Genomic DNA, 20,045 nt, shown 5'->3' with positions numbered 1-20,045 from the left:
CTTTTCTCACTCTGTGATCTCCTTGTACCCACTGTCTGCCTACTGACTTATACCATGAGTGGAAGCAGCCTGAGGCCTGCACCAGAAGCAGCTACCCCAGAAAACATGCTTGCCTGGTTTTTAAGAGCTATGAAATGAGCTATCTCATAACTTGCATGCATAAATGCATGCTGTGTTCCCAGATGCTGTGTTTGAATCTCCTATTTGATATATTTTCAAGACTTGTGGAGAGACTATGAGCCAAGTGGGTCTGTCACATCTCTTTAAATAATAAGCATTAAAAAGAAGAGGCAAGATAGCTGACTAGAAGACTCTACCACTTGTCTCTCCCTCAAAGACGGACAAAACAATGGATATGCAACTATGCTTGGACAAAAATAACTAAAGAAAAGCACTGGAGCATATCAAAGGAATAACAGAAACACTAGTGAGCACACTCCCTCAAAGACGGACAAAACAATGGATATGCAACTATGCTTGGACAAAAATAACTAAAGAAAAGCACTGGAGCACATCAAAGGAATAACAGAAACACAAGTGAGCACAGAAACTCAGGACAGCCACATAGAGAATGAAAGGTAATAAATATCCAGCCTCTACCACCCCATCCTCCAGCCAGGAGCAGCAGGGACCCAGGAGGCATTAACGCCTGCAGGGGAGTAGGTTCTTTGACTCCATGTTTGTCCTGCTGATCAATCAAATCAGGAAAGCTAACAGAGCAGAGTCCTTCATTTATGAGAATAAGGCCAGGAATGAAATCCTGGCAGAGGTACCCACATGTAAAAAAGCACAAAAGTGTAATTCAACACCATATACTTTGAGAAATAGAAGCAGTGGATATTTTGAATTGTGAAAGAATAAATGACAGTCGTATGAGTTTTAAATAGGTCAAAAAAGTAAATGTGCGCTATAAGATTTGTAATACTAGAAAGATGTTATGCATTTCTATTCCCATGTTTCTCTAACAGCTGGTGTAAGGACCATAGGAAAGAACATATAGAGAGTTACTTTGTAAACTTAAAACTTATTGTATAAATAATAACAAGCATAAGATATTTTGCATATAGATTGTTTCCAACCAGAGAGAAATATTAAAAAAAAGTGATCATTTTCCTTCAGTCCGTCTTATTGAAACTTTTTTTTTAAAGTTGAGAATTATAAATGGGTTTCTTTTTTAGTTAAATGAAGTATAATATATTTTAACATCTATTAAAAATGTTGTCTTTTCCTTAGCCATTGCCAGTTAGACCATTAGTTTTCAACTAGGCTAAACAAAAAATTATCTGGGAAGTTTTTTAAAATAGAAATTTCTAAGCTTGTCCTAGACTAGTGAATCAGAATATCTATGGTTAGAGCCTGGACATCTTTGAGATTTTTGCCACCTGCTCAGTTGAGTCTGAGGCAACCCTCTGCAGTGGTCTGTGCACTGCATTTGGAAACCACTGAATCCATAACACAATAGCACAGAATATATTAGAGAGCCATTTGGGGGCCTGCCTGATTTATTTTCTAAAACATGTCTTTTCATTTTCTTAGATATCTTCCTGATTCTTGCCATCATCAGGCCATATCTCATTACTTCTGAAATGTTGCCATTATTTGCATTTTGATGTTTTTAAATGTATATCATCCTTTTCCTAGATATTAACGGTACTCTTTTCATCAGTATAACACACTGCAAAAGATCTGAATTATAAGCAATGTCATAAGGTCGTAACAAAATAGAAAATAATTATGACAATTAAAAAGAAGTAAATATTACTTGAAGATAATATTGGTGTTTACTTTGGAAAACCAAGAGAATTAGTGGAAATCTATATATACTAGGGAGAATATATTTATCTTCTCTATTACGATCCTAGCCAGCAAGATTGGGTTTTGGCACTATTTTATTTTTAGGGGGGCCGACTCCAGCTGAGGCGCTGCAGAGTGACCCCGTTTCTCTCTTGGAGGTGTGGGAGCCTGTCCATGGCCCCAGTGACCTTGCCCAGGGTGGCCTACTCTAGTCAAGGAGCTTCAGAGTGAACCAGTATCTCTCCTGTGTGCACAGGGGCCCACCCAAAACCCCAGTGACCTTAGACGGGGAAGCCCATTCCAACTGAAAAGCTGAAAAATGGCTCAGTGTCTCTCTTGGGAAACAAGGCTCTACTCATGACTGCAGCTGCTTCGCCCAAAGTGGCCCACTTCAGCTGAGCAGCTTCAGAGCTCCCCAGTGTCTTTCTTGGGGGTACAGGGTCCTTCCCTCAGGCACAGTGACCTTGCCCAGTGTCACCCACTTCAGCTGATGAGCTGCAGAGCACCCTAACACCTCCTTTGGGGGAGCAGGGCCCAGTGCAAAGCCCCAGTGATCCCACCCAGAGTCACCCAGCTCAGCTGAGGAGTTGCTGAGCATTTCATTGTCTCCCTAAAAGTCCAAGTTCCTGGTCTCGAACCCACCCAGAGTTGCCCATTTAAGCTCAGGTGCTGCAGAGTTCCTCAGTGCCTCTATCGGGAGCACAGGATCTTGGCTAGGGCAACAGTGAGCCAACCCAGGGTTCCTCACTACAGCTAAGGAGCAGCAGATCACCCCAACACTTCTAGCCAAGAGATCAAGACATCATCCCTGATCCCTCTGACCCAGCCCAGTGTCACCCACTTCAGCAAGGTGCTTCTCAGCACCCCAGTGCTTAGGCCACAGAGGTCCTCACAGAAACCTCTGATGTTGAATAAAGTTGAAGAAATCACATGGAGACTAATCTAATGCAGTCACCCAGAACCAAACCTAAAACGCTCTACCTGACTATCTCTATAGAACACATCTACAGGAGTCTCTCCCTTCAAAATCAACTCCAGAGCACTAGAAGAAGAGACTGTTCCCCCAGATTCCCAGACATCAATTTAGGGATGTGAGAACATGAAAAAACAAGAAAACATGACACCCAAAAGGAATACAATAATTCTTCAGCAGCAGAACATAAAGAAAGGAAATTTATGAAATGCTTGAAAAGGAATTCCAAATAATAATCTTAAGGAAACTCAATATGATACAAGAAAGTACAGACAGACAACACAACAAAATGAGAACAACAATTCAGGATCTGAAGGAGAAATTCAAGAAAGAGATATATATGATAAAAAAGAACCAAGCAGAAATCTTGGAAACAAAGAATTCATTCAATGAAATAAAAAACACAACTGAAAGCTTAAGCAACAGGCTAGATCAAGCATAAGAAAGAATTTCTGAACTTGAAGACAGGTGCTTTGATATAACCCATTTGGACAAAAAGGAAAAAAAGAAAAAAGAATTTTAAAAAATTAGGAAAGCCTACAAGATCCATGGGACAACTTTAAGCATACAAACATCCATATTATGGGTGTTCTGGAAGGGGAAGAGAAAGGAAAAAGCATTGAAACCTATGTAACAAAAAATTCACAGCTGAAAACTTCCCAAGTATTGGGAGAGATATGAACTTCCAGATCCAAGAGGCTCAAAGATCCCCAAACAGACATAACCCTAAAAGGTCCTCTCGTGACACACTGTAGACAAATTGTCAAAAGTCAAAGACAAAAAGAGAATTCTAAAACAGCAAGAGAAAAACAACAAGTTACCTATAAGGGAATCCCCATCAAATTAACAGCAGATTTCTTATCAGAAACCTCACAGGCCAGGAGAGAATGGGATGATATATTCAAAGTGCTGAAAGAAGAAAACTGCCAACCAAAAATACTACACTAGCAAAGCTATCCTTCAGAAGGAGAAACAGTACCTTTCCCAGACAAACAAAAGCTGTGGGAATTCACCACCACAAGACTGGCCCTACAAGAAATCTTTAAGGGAGTCCTACGTCTGGAAGCAAAAGAATGATAACATGTGAAAGAACAAAACAAACTGGTAGAGCAGATACAGAAATGAGAAAGAGAAAGAAATCATACCTTATCACTACAAAACACCACCCAAAAACAAAGACAAGCAATAAAAGAGAAAAGAACCAAAATACATAAAACAACCATGAAAAGTTAATAAAATATCAGGAATAAGGCAATACCTTTGAATAACAACCTTCAATGTAAGTGAATTAAACCCCACGTTTAAATGACATAGAGTAGCTGGATGGATTAAAAAATAAGACCCAACTATACGCTGCCTACAAGAACCTCACTTCATCTGTAAAGACACACACAGACTAATAGTGAAGGGATGGAAAAAGACATTCCATGCAAATGGAAACCAAAATTAGCAAGACTAGATATATAGGATAAAATACTTTAAACCAAAAACTATAAAAAGACAAAGGACATTACATAATGATACAAGATCAATTCAGCAAGAGGATATAACAATTATAAATACATATTTACACACCCATCATTGGAGCACCCAGATAACATAAAGCAAATGTTAATTGGATTTAAAGGGGAAGATAGGCCTGAATGCAATAATAGTCAGGGACTTCAATAGCTCTGTCTCAGCATTGGACAAATTATCTACACAAAAAATCAGCAAAAAACCATTGGGTTTAAACTGTGCTACAGACCAAATGGACGTGACAGACATTTACAGAACATTTCATCCAACAACTGCAGAATATAAATTCTTCTCATCAGTACATGGATCATTCTTCATGATAGTCCACAAATCAAGTCTCAACAAATCTCAAAAAACTGAAATCATATCAAGTATCTTTTCAGACCTCAATGGAATAAAACTAGAAATCAATAACAAGTGAAATTTTGGAAACTGTACAAACACATGGGAATTAAGTAACATGCTTCTGAACAACCAATGAGTCAAAGAAGAAATTGAGCAGGATATCAAAAAATTCCTTGAACCAAATGAAAATAGAAGCACATTGTACCAAAACCTTTGAGATACTGCAAAAGCAGTACTAAGAGGGATGTTTACTGCAATAAGTGCTTATATCAAAAAAGTAGAAAGATTTCAAATAAACAACTTACCATTACACCTCAAGGAACTAGAAAAGCAAGAAGAATCTAACCCCAAAATTACTAGACGAAAAGAAATAATAAAGATCAGAGCGGAACTAAATGAAATAGAGACCAAAAAAAGATTCAAAAGATCAATGAAACAAGAACTTTTTTTTGAGAAGATAAACAATATTAACAAACCATTAGCTAGACTAAGAAAAAAAGAGAAGACACAAATAACAAAAATCAGAAATGGAAAAGGAGACATTACAACCAATACCACAGAAACACAAAGAACCATTATAGACTACTGTAAGCAACTATACAACAACAAATTGAAAAATATGTAGGAAATTGATAATTCTTACAACCTACCAAGACTGAACCAAGAAGAAATAGAACACTTGGACAGACCAGTAATGAGCAACAAGATTAAAACAGTAATTAGCAGTCTCCCAACAAAGAAAAGCCCAGGATGGATGGCTGCTAAATTCTATCAAAATTTTAAAGAAAAATTAATGCCAGTTCTTCTCAAACTATTCCAAAATTCAAAGGTGAGGGTATTCTCCCAAACTCAGTCTATGAGGCCAGGATCACTCTGATACCAAACAGGCAAGAACACAACAAAAAAAGGAAACAGTAGGCTAATATTCCTGATGAACATATGTGCAAAAATTCTCAACAAAATACTAGCAAATAGAATTCAACAGCATATTAAAAAGATTATATACCATGATCAAGAGGAGTTTATTCCAGGAATGCCAGATGGTTCAACATATGCAAATCAGTAAATGTGATATACCACATCAACAAAATGAGGGACAAAAATCCTATGATCATCTCAATAGATGAAGAAAAAGTATTTGATAAAATTGAATATCGCTTCATGATGAAAACTCTCAACAAATTAGATATAGAAAGAAAGTATCTAAATACAATAAAGGACATATACGTCCAACCCATGATTAACATCATCCTGAATGGGGAAAAATTAAGCTTTTTTTCTAAGAACAGGAACAAGACAAAGATGCCCACTCTCACCACTGCTATTTAATATAGCACTCTAAGTTATAGCCAGAGTAATTAGGCAAGAGAAAGAAAAAAAATGTATCCAAATCGGAAAGGAGGAAATCAAATTGTCCCTGTTTGCAGATGATGTGATCTTATATATACAGAAGAACCTGAAGAGTTCACCAAAAAACCTTTAGAACTGATCAGTGAATTCAGTAAGGTTGCAGGATACAAAAATCAGTACAGAAAAAGTAGTTCTAAACACCAATGAGAAACTAGCAGAAAGAGAAATCAAGAAATTAATTCTATTTACAAGAGCTACCAAAAATATAAAATGCCTAGAAATAAATTTAACTAAAGAGGTCAAAGACTCTACAATGATAACTAAAAAACACTAAAGAAAGAAAATGAAGAAGACACACAAAAAATGGAAAGACATTTCATGTGCATGGATTGGAAAAATTAATATTGTCAATATAACCATACTACCCAAGTAATCTACAGATTCAATGCAATCTCCATGAAAATACCAATGACATTCTTCACAGAAATAGAAAAACCCATCCTAAAATTCATATGGAACCAGAAAAGACCCTGAATAGCCAAAGCAACCCTGAGCAAAAAGAATAAAACTGGAGGCATTACACTACCTGACTTCAAAATATACTACAAAGCTGTAGTATCAGAAATAGCATGGTATTGGCATAAAACCAGACAAGTGGATCAGTGGAACACAGTAGAGAGCCCAGAAATAAATCCACCTATTTACAGCCAACTGATCTTTGTCAAAGGTGCCAAGAAAATATATCGAGGGAAGGACAGCCTTTCCAGTAAATGGTGCTGGGAAAACTGAATATCCATGTGCAGAAGTATGAAAGTAGACCTCTATCTCTCACCATTTACCGAAATCAACTCAAAATGGATTAAAGACTTACAAGTAAAACCCCAAACTATAAAACTTCTTGAAGAAAACACAGGGGAAACGCTTCAGGACAGGACTGGGCAAAGATCTTATGAATAAACACTCGATAGCACAGTCAACAAAAGCAAACACAAAAAGATGGAATTACACCAAACTGCAAAGCTTCTGCACAGCAAAGAAAACAGTCAACAGAGCAAAGAGACGATCTGAAGAATAGGAGAAAATATTTACTAATTGACAAGGGATTAACATCCAGAATATACAAGGAACTCAAACAACTCGATAGTTAAAAAACAAGTAATCTTATTATTATTATTTTTTTTTTAAAAGGTGACCAGTAAGGTGATCTTAACCCTTGACTTGGTGGTGTTAGCACCACACTCTCCCAAGTGAGCTAACCGGCCATCCCTATATAGGTATCCGAACCCACAGCCTTAGTGTTATCAGCACTACACTCTCCCAAGTGAGCCATGGGCCACCCTAGTAATCTTATTAAAAAAATGGGCAAAGAATAGACTTCTCAAAAGAAGACATTCAAATGGTTAAGAGATATATGAAAAAATGCTCAACATCACTAATCATCAGAGAAATGCAAATTGAAACCACAATGAGGTATCATCTCACTCCAGTTAGATTGGCTATTATTAAAAAGAAAGTAACAAATGATGGTGAGGGTGTGGAGAAAGGGGGACTCATACATTATTGGTGGGGATGTAAATTAGTACAGCCATTATGGATAATAGTATGGAGATTTCTCAAACAACTACAGATAGAACTACCACACAATCCAGCAATCCCACTATTGGGTATATATCCAAAGGAAAGGAAATCAACATTTTGAAGGAATACCTGCACTCTCGTGTTTATCACAGCTTGATTCACAAAAGCCAAAATTAGGAAGCAACCTAAATGTCCATCAGTGGATGACTGGATAAAGAAGATGTGAATAGTGTGTGAACACAATAGAATACTACTCAGCCATAAAAAAGAATAAAATTCTGCCATTGGCAGCAACATGGATGAGCTTGGAGAAAATTATGTTAATTGAAATAAGCTAGGCACAGAAAGAAATACCACATGTTCTCACTCATACATACGAGCTTAAAAAAAAAAGTAAGTTGAAGTTTTAGAAATAGAAAGTAGAATTGTGGTTACTAGAGGCTAAAAAGGGAAGGGTAGCAGGGATAGTGAGAGGCTGGTTAATGGACACAAAATTACAGCTAGCTAGGAAAAATAATTTCTATTGGTGTACAGTAGTGCTAGGTATCTATAATGAACAATAATTTATTGTATGTTGTCAAATGGCTAGGAGAGAGGAGCTTAAATGTTCTTCTTACAAAGAAATAATAAATTTTTGCAATGATGAATTTGCTAACACTCTGATTTGATCACTACCCACTATATACATGTATTGAAATATAACTCTGTAACCCACAAACATGTACAATCAAAATGTTTCAATTAAAAAAAATCAGTTACCATACTTATGTGGGTCTACTTCTGGGTTACCTATTCTGCTCCACTGATTTATTTGTCTATTCTTTTATCAATGCCATGCTGTCTTGATTACTGCAGCTTATAGAAAGTTCTGAAGTCAGGTAGTGACAGTCCAACAACTATGTTCTTTTCTTTTAATATTGAGTTGGTTATTCTGTGTCCTCGGCCTCTCCATATAAACTTCAGGATCATTTTGTCAATATTCAAAAAAATCACTTACTTGAATTTTGATTGGGATTGCATTTATTCTATAGAGTAAGTTGAGAAGAACTGATATTTTGACAACATTAAGTCTTCCCATCCATGAATATGAAATCACTCTCCGTTTATGTAGTTCTTATTTGATGTCTTTCATCGGAGTTTTTTAGTTTTCCTCATATAGATCTTGCACATTTTGTTAGATTTGTAACTGGGTATTTCATTTTTTTTGGTGTTAATATGAATAATGTGTGTTTAATTTCAAATTCCACTTATTAATTGCTGGTCTATAGTAAAGCAATTGACATGTATATATTAACCTTGTGTCCTGCAACTTTACTATTGCTTGTTAGTTCCAGAGAATTTTTTGTTGATTCTTTTGAATGTTCTACATAGATGATCATGTCATCTATAAACAAAGAGGGTTCATTTCTTTCTTCCTAGTCTATGTACTTTTTATTTCCTTTTCTTGTCTTACTGCATTAACTAAGAATTCCAGTATGATGTTGAAAAGCAGTACTTATAGGGGACATCCTTGCCTTGTTCTTGATTTTAGCAAGGAGAGCTTCAAGTTTTTAACCATTAAATATGATGTTAGCTGTAGGCTTTTTACAGATTTTTAAAATGAGGTAGAGGAAATTCCCCTCTTGTCCTAGAGAGTTTTTAATCATAAATGAGTGTTAGGTTTTATCAAATGCCTTTTCTGCATCTATCGATTTGATCATGTGATTTTTCTTCTTTAGCCTGCTGATGTGATGGATTGCTTTGGTTGATTTTTGAATTTTGAACTAGCCCTATATACCTGGGCTAAATCTCACTTGGTTGTGGTGCATAAATCTTTTTATACATTGTTAGATTTGACTTACTAATATGTTGTTGAGGGGTTTTGCTTTGCATTCATAGAGATATTGGTCTACAGTTTTCTTGTAATTTCTATATCTGGTTTTGGTATGAATAGAATGGCTCATAGAATGAGTTGGAAAATATTCCCTCTGCTTCTGTCTTCTGGTAGAAATTGTAGATAATTGGTACAATTTCCTTCTTAAATACTTGATAAAATTCACCAGTGAACCCAGCTGGACCTAGTACTTTCTGTTTGGGAAGATTATTAATTATTAATTAACATTCTTTAATAGATATATGCCTAAGATTAGGATTGTCTGTTTCTTCTTGTGTGAGTTTTGACTGACAGAGTCTTTCATGGAATTACTTCATTCCATATCAAATTTGTGGGTAAACTGTTTTTCATAATTTTCTTTATTATCCTTTTAATGTCCATGAGATATGTAGTGATGTTCCATGTTTCATTCCTGATAACAGTAATTTGTGTTTCTCTCTTTTTTCCTTATTTATTCTGGCTAGAGGCTTACTGATTTTATTGGTCTTTTCAAAGACCCAGCTTTTGGTTTTGTTGATTATCTGCATTGATTTCCTGTCTTTAATTTTACTGATTTCTTCTTTAATTTTTATTAATTCTTTTTTCTGCTTCCTTTGGATTTAGTTTTCTCTTCTTTTTCTAGTATCCTAAGGTGGAAACTTGTATACCTGATTTTTAGATCTTTCTTTTTTTTCTCATATATGCATGCAATGTAAATATAATTATTTACATTGAATATAATAATTCATTTATTGAATATATTCATTCAATGTTATAAATTTCCCTCTAAGCACTGCTTTTGCTGCATCACACACATTTTGATAAGTTATATTTTCATTTTCATTTAGTTCAAAATATTTGTTAATTTCTTTGACCCATACATTGTTTAGAAATGTGTTGTTTAATCACCAGGTATTTGGGGATTTTCCACTATATTTCTGTTATTAATTTCTAGTTTAATTAGACTATGGTCTAAGAGCAGACATTGTATAATTAATATATATTTTAAATACTTGGTAAGGTGTGTTTTGTAACACAGAATGTGGTCTATCTTGGTGAATGTTCCAAGTGAACTTTAGAAAAATCTGTATTCTGCCATTATTTGATGAAGGAATCTAGAGATGTCAGTTATATCCAGTTGATTAGTAGTGTTGTTGAGTTCTAGTATGTCCTCACTGATTTTCTGTCTGCTGGATCTGTCCATTTCTGATAGAGAAGTGTTGAAGTCTCCAACTATAACAGTAAATTCATTCCTTGCAGTTCTATCAGTTTTTGCCTCAGGTATCTTGATACTCTGTTTTTAGGCACACACATTAAGGACTATTATGTCTTCTTGGAAGATTAACACCTTTATCATTATATAATGCCCTTTTTTATCCCTGATAACTTTCCTTGCTCTGAAGTCTGCTCTGTCCAAAATTAATATATCTACTCCTGCTTTCTTTTGATTAGTATCAGCATGGTATATCTTTCTCTATTCCTTTACTTCAAATCTATATGTCTTTATATTTAAAGTGGATTTTTTGTACATAAGATAAAGTGAAGTCATTTTTTGATCCACTCTGACATTCTTTCTTTTCTTTTTTTTTTTTGGTCTTTTTTCGTGTCCGGCAACGGATCGCAACCCTCAGTGTCGCGCCCGTACCGGACCGGGACCGGCAACGGGATCGCAACCCTCAGTGTTGCGCCCGCACCTCACTCAGCCAGTGAGCGGCTGGTCTGTATGTGGGATCTGAACCCTCGGCGGGAGCGCCGCTGCACTCCCAAGCAGCGCACTGTAGCAGTGCGCCACCGGGCTGGCCCTGACATTCTTTCTTTTAATTGGTGTATTCATACATTGACATTTAAAATGATATAACTGGATTAATATATACCATGTTTGATACTGTTTTCTATTTCTTGTTCTTGTTCTTTGCTCCTATTTTTGTCTTCCACATTTTTCCACCTTTTGTAGTTTTAACTGAGCATTTTATATGATTCTATTTTCTCTCCTTTCTTAGCATATCAATCATACTTCTTTTCTCACTTTTTTAAGTGGTTGCCCTGTAGTTTACAACAAACATTTACAATGAATCCAAGTCCACTTTCGAATAACACTATACAACTCCATGGGTAGTGCAAGTATCTTATAATTACAAAATATTACTAATTCTTCCTTCCTATCCCTTGTATTGTTGCCGTCATTCATTTCACTTATACATAAGCACCCATATATGTATATATGCTTCCATATATATGTATGTGTATGTACTTCTATACACACACACACGCATAAGCATACATAATCAAATACATTGTTGCTATTATTTTGAACAAACTTATCTGTTAGATCAATTAATAATAAGAAAAATAAATTTTCATTTTACCTTCACTTATTTATTCTCTGATGCTCTTCCTTTCTTTATGTAGATGGGTTTCTGAACTGTGTAATTTTCTTTCTCTCTAAAAAACTTCTTTCAACATTTCCTGCAAGGTAAGGATACTGGCAACAAATTCCCTCAATTTTTGTTGGCCTGAGAAAGTCTCTATTTCTCCTTGTAAGATAATTTCACAGGGTAAAAAAATCTATGTTGAGGGTTGCTTTTCTCTCTCAACATTTTAAATATTTCACTTTACTCTCTTTTTGCTTGCATAGTTTCTGAGGAGTAGTCAGATATAATGCTTATCTTTGCTCCTCTACAGGGAAGGTGTTTTTTTCCTCTGACTTTTTTCAAGATTTTTTTCTTTATATTTTAATGTTCTGCAGTTTCAATATGAAATGCCTACATGTCAATGTTTTTTGTTGTTTGTTTGTTTGTTTTGGCATTTATCATGCTTGGTATTCTCTGAGCCCCCTGGATCTATGGCTTGGTGTCTGACATTAATTTGGAAGAATTCTCTGTCATTACTGCTTCAAATATTGCTTCTGTTCCTTTCTTTGTTTCTTACCCTTCTGGTACTCCCATTAGGCATATGTTATCCCTTTTGTTGTTATCCTACAGTTCTTGGATATTCAGTTCTGTTTTTTCAGTCTTTTTTTCTCTTTGCTTTTCAGTTTTGGAAGGTTCTATTCTCATATCTTCAAGCTCAGAGATTCTTTCCTCAGCTGTGTTCCATCTACTAATAAGCTCATCAAAGTCCTTCTCCATTTCTATTACAGTGCTTTTGATATCTAGCATTTCTTTTTGTTTTTTTCTTAGAATTTCCATCTCTCTGCTTACATTATCCACCTGTTCTTGCATGCCATCTACTTTTTTTCATTAAAGTCCTTAGCATATTAATCATAGTTTTAAAAAAATTCCTAGTCTGATAATCCCAACATTCCTACCACATGTGACTCTGGTTCTGATGTTTGTTCAGTCTGTTTAAGTTTTTTTTTCCTTTTTGGTATGCCTTGTAATTTTTTCTTGATAGATAGACATGGCGTACTGGGTAAAATGAACTATAGTAAATAGCCTTTGGTAATGTAGTGGTAAAGTGTAGGGGAAAGGGAAGCATTCTATAATTCTACAATTAAGTCTCAGCCTTTTGGTGAGTATGTGTCCCTGGACTGTGAACTTCACCAGTGCTTCTTAGGTTTTTTTCTCCCTTTAGGTGGGACAAGATGGTTAGAGAGGGCTGGAGTTGGGTGCTTCTCTTTTCCAGGTAGATTAGGCTCTGGTAAAATAGCTTCTTCTGAGGGTAGGCCTTGTTAAGAAGAATGGAATGTTCTGGCATATTTTAATATGGTTCCCTTTCTCCTCCCCCTGCCAAAAGACTGATGGGAATTTTTTTCTGATATTCACTTTGAGGACCTGGTAGTGCTCCTGGAGGTGAAACTCACAAAAGTGTGGGGGGCCCCCATGACTGGATCCTTTTGGAGTCTTTTTAACTCTCAGACTTGTCCACCCTTAGTCTCCAGAAATTGTAATTCTTTAGTTTTTCCTGTTCTGGCACTGGTTCTCATGGAGGTTTCTGCTTGTGGGTTTTAGGTAAGTTGTAATTCTCTGTATTTACCTGTCTGTCTCTCTAATTTTTTTATGCAGTGGTTTGCCCTATGACCTCACTTCTCTGATGGATCTAATAAGAGTTGCTGATTTTTCAGATTGTTTAGCTTTTTACTTCTTGTTAAGACAGAGTGGCAACTTCTAAGCTCCTTACATGCCAGTCCAGAAATCAGAAGTGCTCAGACAATGAGCAGCTGAAGAAGTGGAGGCCCCTATCAGCTACAGAAGGGCACCAATTCCTGAAAAGTTCAGTTTAAGTCAGGTTTAAGAAGGGATTCACATTTATCGAGCATTTGTTCTGTATAAGGTACCTTGCACTCCCTACCTCTTGCAGCAGTACTCTTAAGTAGGGTTATCATCATGATTTTCTAGAAGAGGAAACTGAGGCTCAAAAAAGACTCAGCAAGTTATCAAAAAAAATATTATGCATTAAGTAGAAGAACTAAAGTTCATTTTCTTGGCTTTAAAAAATGGGCATTTATTGAGCATATGCCATATGTGTGGCAGGCCTTGAGGATATTCAGAGCAGAGCACAGTCTCCAAAATGCAAGAGAACATTGCAACACAGGGTCTCAGGGGTCCTCTGAGAAGGTGTACCAAATATGTAACGACAGAAGGGCTTCTCTGAGGAGAAGCCTGGTCCTGACAATGCACGAAAAAGAGTTATCTGTGACAGAGGTGATGGGTTAAAGGAAGCTTCCGTATAGAGAAAAGGGACTGTGCAAAGCACAACCCACTTGGGGGAACTACAAATGGCTTAGTGTGGCTGGAGCAGTTAGTGCGTTTTGATGATTGGCAAGGGGTAAGTTTAGAGAGGAATATAGGGGTCAAATTCAGATTTGAAAGTTTCCGTTGATTATGCTAAGAGGTTCTGATTTAATTCTGAAATGAACAAGGAGCCAAGAAAGGTTTTAAGCAGTGGGATGCCATGATTGGATTTGCTTTCAGAAAGATCATTTTGATGGATGAGGAGACTGGGATACTGGTTAGGAGAATGTCCTTGTGGTCCCAGGAAGAAAGACTGGGGATGTGAACCAAGGCAGGGGCAGTGGAACTGGAAAGAGGAGGAGCAATTCCTGCACAGAACCAACCAGCTGCCTTATCACACTGATTTAGGGAGGGAGAGAAAGGAAGAAGGCGAGGAAGACATCCTTGTTTCAGGCTTGGGCAGCTGGGGGGATGGTGGTATCATTCACAGAAATAGGAAAAACAGAAGGAGAACAGATTTTGTGGGGGAAGATGGTAAGCTTGGTTTTAGACATGTTGAGTTTGAGGTGCACATGGGAAATCTAACCAGTGCTAGTTAGTAGACAGACATAAGCAACAAGAACTCACCAGGGAGCTCTCAGTGAAGCTGTGATCGAGCTTCTCAAAGGATAATGTGCACAGTGAGGAGAGAAGGGGCCATGCCCAGGATGCTGGGGAGCACCCACATTTAAATAATGGGCCAAAGCAGAGAAGTTCAGCAAGGAAACCAAGAATGAGTGAACCGAGGAAGAGAGAGTGAACACACAGAGGCAGGTGCTGCCACCTGTGGTTAAGAGCAGGAGCTTTGGCCAGGACTGGCTGGCTCAGCGCTCACCAGATCCAGCTCTTCCTTCCTGGGCACATGGGCTCTTTCCTGGGCTCCATTTCCCAGCTTCCTTGCAACTACATAGAGCCAGTGTCTAGGGCTGCCATTGAATGTGAGACGAGGAAATGTGCAATTAAGAGCACGTGGATCTTCCTCAAGCTCTTCTTCCCATCCGTGAGCCCTTTGGAGGCTGCCTGTAAAAGGGTCTCTGGAAAGAAAGCACTCAGGTTTTGAGTTTTAGCACAGCCTAGCCTATCTTTCCTGACTTGGCTCTGCAGTTAGATGGCTGTGTTTGAATCCTGGCTCTGCCTGGCTTTACCTCTTGCCAGCTGTGTGACCTTGAATAAACTGCTTAATTTCTCTATGCCTCAGTTTCCTCATCAATAGAATTGGGATAATACTACTAATGTCTGTCTCATATAGTTGTCTGAGGATAAAATGAGGTAATAAATGTGAAGCACTCAGAACAGTAACAGACTCTAGAAATGTTAGCAGCTAAATGTTGGAGGCGAATGTCAAGAATGGGAGAATGGTTTATGGCAGGGGTCAGCATGGCCTGCAGGTCAAATCTACCCTGTTGCTTATTTTCGTATGTCCTCTCAGCTAAGAATGGGTTTTACATTTTTAAATGGATGAAATAAATCACATTAAAATGATATGGAATTCAGATTTCAGCATCCACAAATAAGGTTTTACTGGAACACAGCCATGCTCATTTGCTTACATATTGTTGCTGATTTTGGACAACAATGGCAGAGTTTGAGTAGTTACAACAGAGACCATATGGCCCACAGAGCCTAAAATATTTACTACCTGGTGTTTTATAGATCCTGTATGATCCCTGGTTTACAGTGTCAAACACAGCAAAGATCAAGAAAGATAACTAAAAAGTGTTAACTGAAATTGGCAATAGGTTACTAGAGACCTTGATAACGGCTTATGGGAGTGAGTGGTGGAAGTAGAAACTAGATTCTGGTGCCAGGCAGATCAAAGCTTGGTTCCTAACTCTACACCTTGCTGGCTGTGTGGTCTTGGGAAGTCACTTGACTTCTGTGAGCTTCAATTTCTTCAGCTGTAAATTACGGATGAAAAGTTACCTTCTTGAGTTATTGAAAGGATTAGCAATAATGCATGTAAACCATAAAACACAGTGCCTGGTTTACAATAGGTGCTCAATAAATGAAAAGTTCTTGCTTCAGTTAATCTGCTGCCACCCAAATTGCTAATCTTTTGTAGATAATGCCTTTTCACTTTTACATTTTATTTTTGTCTTCCATGTTCTGTTTTATAGTATATGTTGAGTCTGTGCTCAAATCTTACCTCTTTAATGAGGCCATTCCATTTAATGTTAACTGTCATATTAAGATCTGTCTTAATAACTATCCTACTAAGATCTGTCCCCCTCCAGCATTCCTAAACCCCTTACTTTGTTCTACTTTTCCTTTTCTCATAGAGCTTATCACCTCTGACAATCTAAGAAGTTTACTAATTTATTACGTTTATTGTTTACTATCTGCCTTCCCTACTAGGATGTAAACTCCTTGCAGCAAAAGTCCTTACCTGTTTTATATAATTATATATTCCAGGTGCCTAAACAGAACCTGGCACACATTAGGTGCTCAATTAATATGTGTTGAATGACTAAATGAAGAAAAGAATAGATGAGTTTTGTTTTTTTTTTTTAAATCCTGCTTAGGACTGGATGTATCCTTCAATCTGGGGCCTGGTATTTTTTCATCTCTGTAAGATTCTCAACTATTATATGTTAAAATACAGCCTCTGCTCAATCCTCTCAATTCTCTCCTGGTATTACTTTTAGAATATGTCAGACTAATCATTCTATCCTCAATGTCTCCTAAATTCTTTTTCATATTTAGCTCTCTCTTTTATTCTAAGGCAGTTTCCTCTGTTCCATCATTAAGTCTCTTTTTAGCTGTGTCTAGTCTACTGTTCAATCTATTAATCGAATTTTTATTTCAATGAAAAATTTTTTTTATATCTAGAATGTCTATTTCTTCCCTTTTCCTTTCTGCCTTTTCCTTTCCATTCTGTCCTGTACTTTTTTCGTGATTTCTAATCTCTTTATCTTTTTGAATATTTTAAATATTCCTATATTAAGATTTTTTTCACATTTTCTTGTTATTTCTAGTTCTTGGGGGTGCGAAGCTTTCCATCTGTTTAATCAGCTGGCTTTCTTGTTATGGTTTATTTCTTTGCACAGTTGTGATTTTAGACCATGAGTGGTTGTTTGGTATTTGCTTCTGCTGGAGCCTTAAAGGTCAGCAACTAGAAAGACTCCAGAAATGTATGACTGAATGGCCTGTCTTTGGAGGCCAGCATAGGAGGCAGCATATTGTGGGTGTTAGGGAATGTGCCCTAAGTTCACATCCACACTATGAAACTACTTGCGTAACTTTGGGCAAAGTATTCTTTCAGTCCTAATTTTCTTGTCTGTGAAGTAGAGATAATTTCTCTTTCCTAGAGATGTTGTGAAGCATTAGTGAGATCATCTACATAAGGAGCTTAGCACAATGTTTTGCATATAGTTAAGTGCTTAATAAATGTTAAAGATTACTATGAATATGTGGTAGCTATTATAGCACCTGTCAATATCTTCTCCTTGCGTTATGATATAAGAAAGAAACTTAATGCTTGTGAAAATAGCTTTGAATGTGTATATGAAATGTATAGCCGGCCATTACATGTGGACACTGGTCAGATTTGTTTGCTTTGTGACATATATTAGTTTAAGATATGAACAAGACCCCCACATAAGAACATGTTCACCTGGCTTCCTGCCATTGCTGAGGAGCACAGATGAGAAGGGGAAGGAAGTTTCAGACATTATCCTTTTTAAAAAATAAAGCCTAATTAGAGAGTTGGACCATTTGCCAACTATTTTGGGTCATTAAAATACTGCAGTAGGGAGAGTTCTTCAGTTGAGAGGAAAATGACCCAGATAAATTTCTTCAGTTTTATTCAAAGAGAAAATACATTTAACTTCTTGGCTATGTTTTCCTCAGTCATTACTCCCTTCCAAAGGCTAGAAATAGAATAGTAGAGCCCTGAGCCTGTAGCTGATGCTTACTAAATACTACTGGTTTATTTGTGGGCAGGGATCAAGACACAGGCACATTCTTGGGCAAAAGAATCTCATTTCTATCTCATGTAACTTTCTATCACAAATCTTTCCATAATTAACAGCTATTTTGTATCTGTGGGTGAGGGAGGGTTAAAGAGCCACACTCAGTGAGTGAAAACTGTAGGCTACTATGATTTATTGTGGAATATGTTATCAGTTATCTGCAAAGATTTCACAAAATGAAGGCATACCATTCTAATTTCAGAAAACATTTACAAAGGCTAAAATTAAAAACATTTAAGTAGAGAATACTTTAAGATTTTAATTACCTGATCTTCATAATCAGAACCTGTATCAATGATCTCTCCAGTGTCCAACATCATCAAAGGATCAAGGTCACCTGAACCTAAGATCAGGAAAGAAAAGATTAGTTGATGGAGGCTGTTTATATATGTTTTTAAAGCAAACAATTTCCCACTAGGTTTCCATTTTCTCCTATGGTTACATTAGATTTGGAAACATTTCTAAACGCTTCCCATCTGTCAGGCACTGGGTTTGGGCTGGAGATTTGGAACGTACAGACTCTGGACACTGTCTCCATCCATAAGAAGAAGGCAAAATCGGGAGGGAGAATAATCTGTCAACAGTAAGGTTCACAAACCAAAAAGAGTGAGCCACTAATTCTGAGTAGAAGTGCAGGTGATGGTGGAGTTAAGATTCTTCACAAGGAACTAGTCCATGAGCCCGAACTTCGAGGGTGAGTATGGGTTGTCCAGGAGGAGAAGTAGTTTCAGGGTGTGCAGTTGTAACTGAGGCAGAAGGAACACTATGAGCAAAGTACAGAGTGGGAGGACAGCCAAGGCTTTCCAGAACTTTCCAGAAATAAGAAGGGCTGAGTTTGCTCACTCTATGAAACCTGAGAAGTTTGTCCTCAAATCTTTGGATCACCTTAGTCCCTGAAGGTGAGGAAAATCAGATGAACTTAAGGTATTAATAGAGAGATTGTTTCCCCTAGGTTCTACAGTTTACGTTAAATCATTTACCCATTCATTCCCAAGGCTCCAACTTAAACTGCTAATTTTCACAATGGGGCTCCTGAAGCACAATTGGTTCATTATACTCATTTAACAACTCTTTCCTGCTGGGAAATATATCTCCCTAACTAGCTAGAAAGAAGAATTCAGTGCTGCCTATAAAATACTATCTGTCTTGTGAAAAAACAAACCATTCCATGTTTTCTGGTAAACTTGGCCTTGCCAAATAATTCTTGGTCACAATGTGCAATAAGTACTGTTTTACAAGGATGTATTCTTTAAAAACATCAAGCATCTCACACACATCTCAGACGTGGACCTGTCCCACAAATACAGAGATGTTGCTTTCATGCTTTCTTCCAAATCAAGAGTTAAGGTTTGCCCTCACAGTCTTTTCTCATCTCTTCTTATTTTTCTTCTTTTCTTCTTGTTATCCCTGCTGTCTACCAAATTGAGTAAGTACTAAGCAGTCACACCATTGTTTACTGTGTTCATGTCTTTACATTTTTTTTTAAAGGATGATAATGTTTTTCAAAATGGAGATACCTGAACCATGCAACCATTTTGGAAAAGTAACCCATCGTAGAGTTGCCACGTGGAGTTGCATAGCTGTATTCAGAATAGCCCTAGGTGATGCCAGTCGCAGCTTGAGAACAGTCTTGCAATTCCATCGTTAATAAGGAGGTTGCTAAAATGGAGATGGGGGAGACCATGCACCCTGCTCTTAACAGCGTGAGACTAGAGGGCTGATGTGGGAAACTTCTATGTATGTTTATAAACACACTTTTAAATTAGTGGGATTATATATAATTTTTCAATGTTGTGCTTTTGGTATTTTTCAAATAAAGAATTTTGTAAGGTGTATCTTAGGGCCCAAATACTTGACCATCTTAAAGCCCAGTCTGAAGGTCAGTCTGCACTTGTGTTGTGAGGCAATACAAATGTCAGAAGCAAAATGTATATTTTTCTTTTTTTTTTTTT

The 20,045-nt window shown here is 37.0% G+C and overlaps 1 protein-coding gene across 1 annotated transcript in view; it reads right to left on the bottom strand.

Moving 5' to 3' along the window:
- Positions 1-20,045, bottom strand: part of LOC103586170 (adenylate kinase isoenzyme 5-like) — a 193,056-nt gene that overhangs the window by 39,927 nt on the left and 133,084 nt on the right. Inside the window, exons 7-8 of the mRNA XM_008567344.1 lie at positions 18,360-18,436; positions 601-760 (exon numbers count right to left, since the gene is read on the bottom strand). Coding sequence (XP_008565566.1) covers positions 601-760; positions 18,360-18,436 — 237 coding nt within the window. The remainder of the gene's footprint in view (positions 1-600; positions 761-18,359; positions 18,437-20,045) is intronic.

This window comes from Galeopterus variegatus, unplaced genomic scaffold (assembly GCF_000696425.1).
Source record: "Galeopterus variegatus unplaced genomic scaffold, G_variegatus-3.0.2 Scaffold312, whole genome shotgun sequence".
NCBI classification, from domain to species: Eukaryota; Metazoa; Chordata; class Mammalia; order Dermoptera; family Cynocephalidae; genus Galeopterus; species Galeopterus variegatus.
This window is presented reverse-complemented; position numbering and strand designations above follow the sequence as displayed.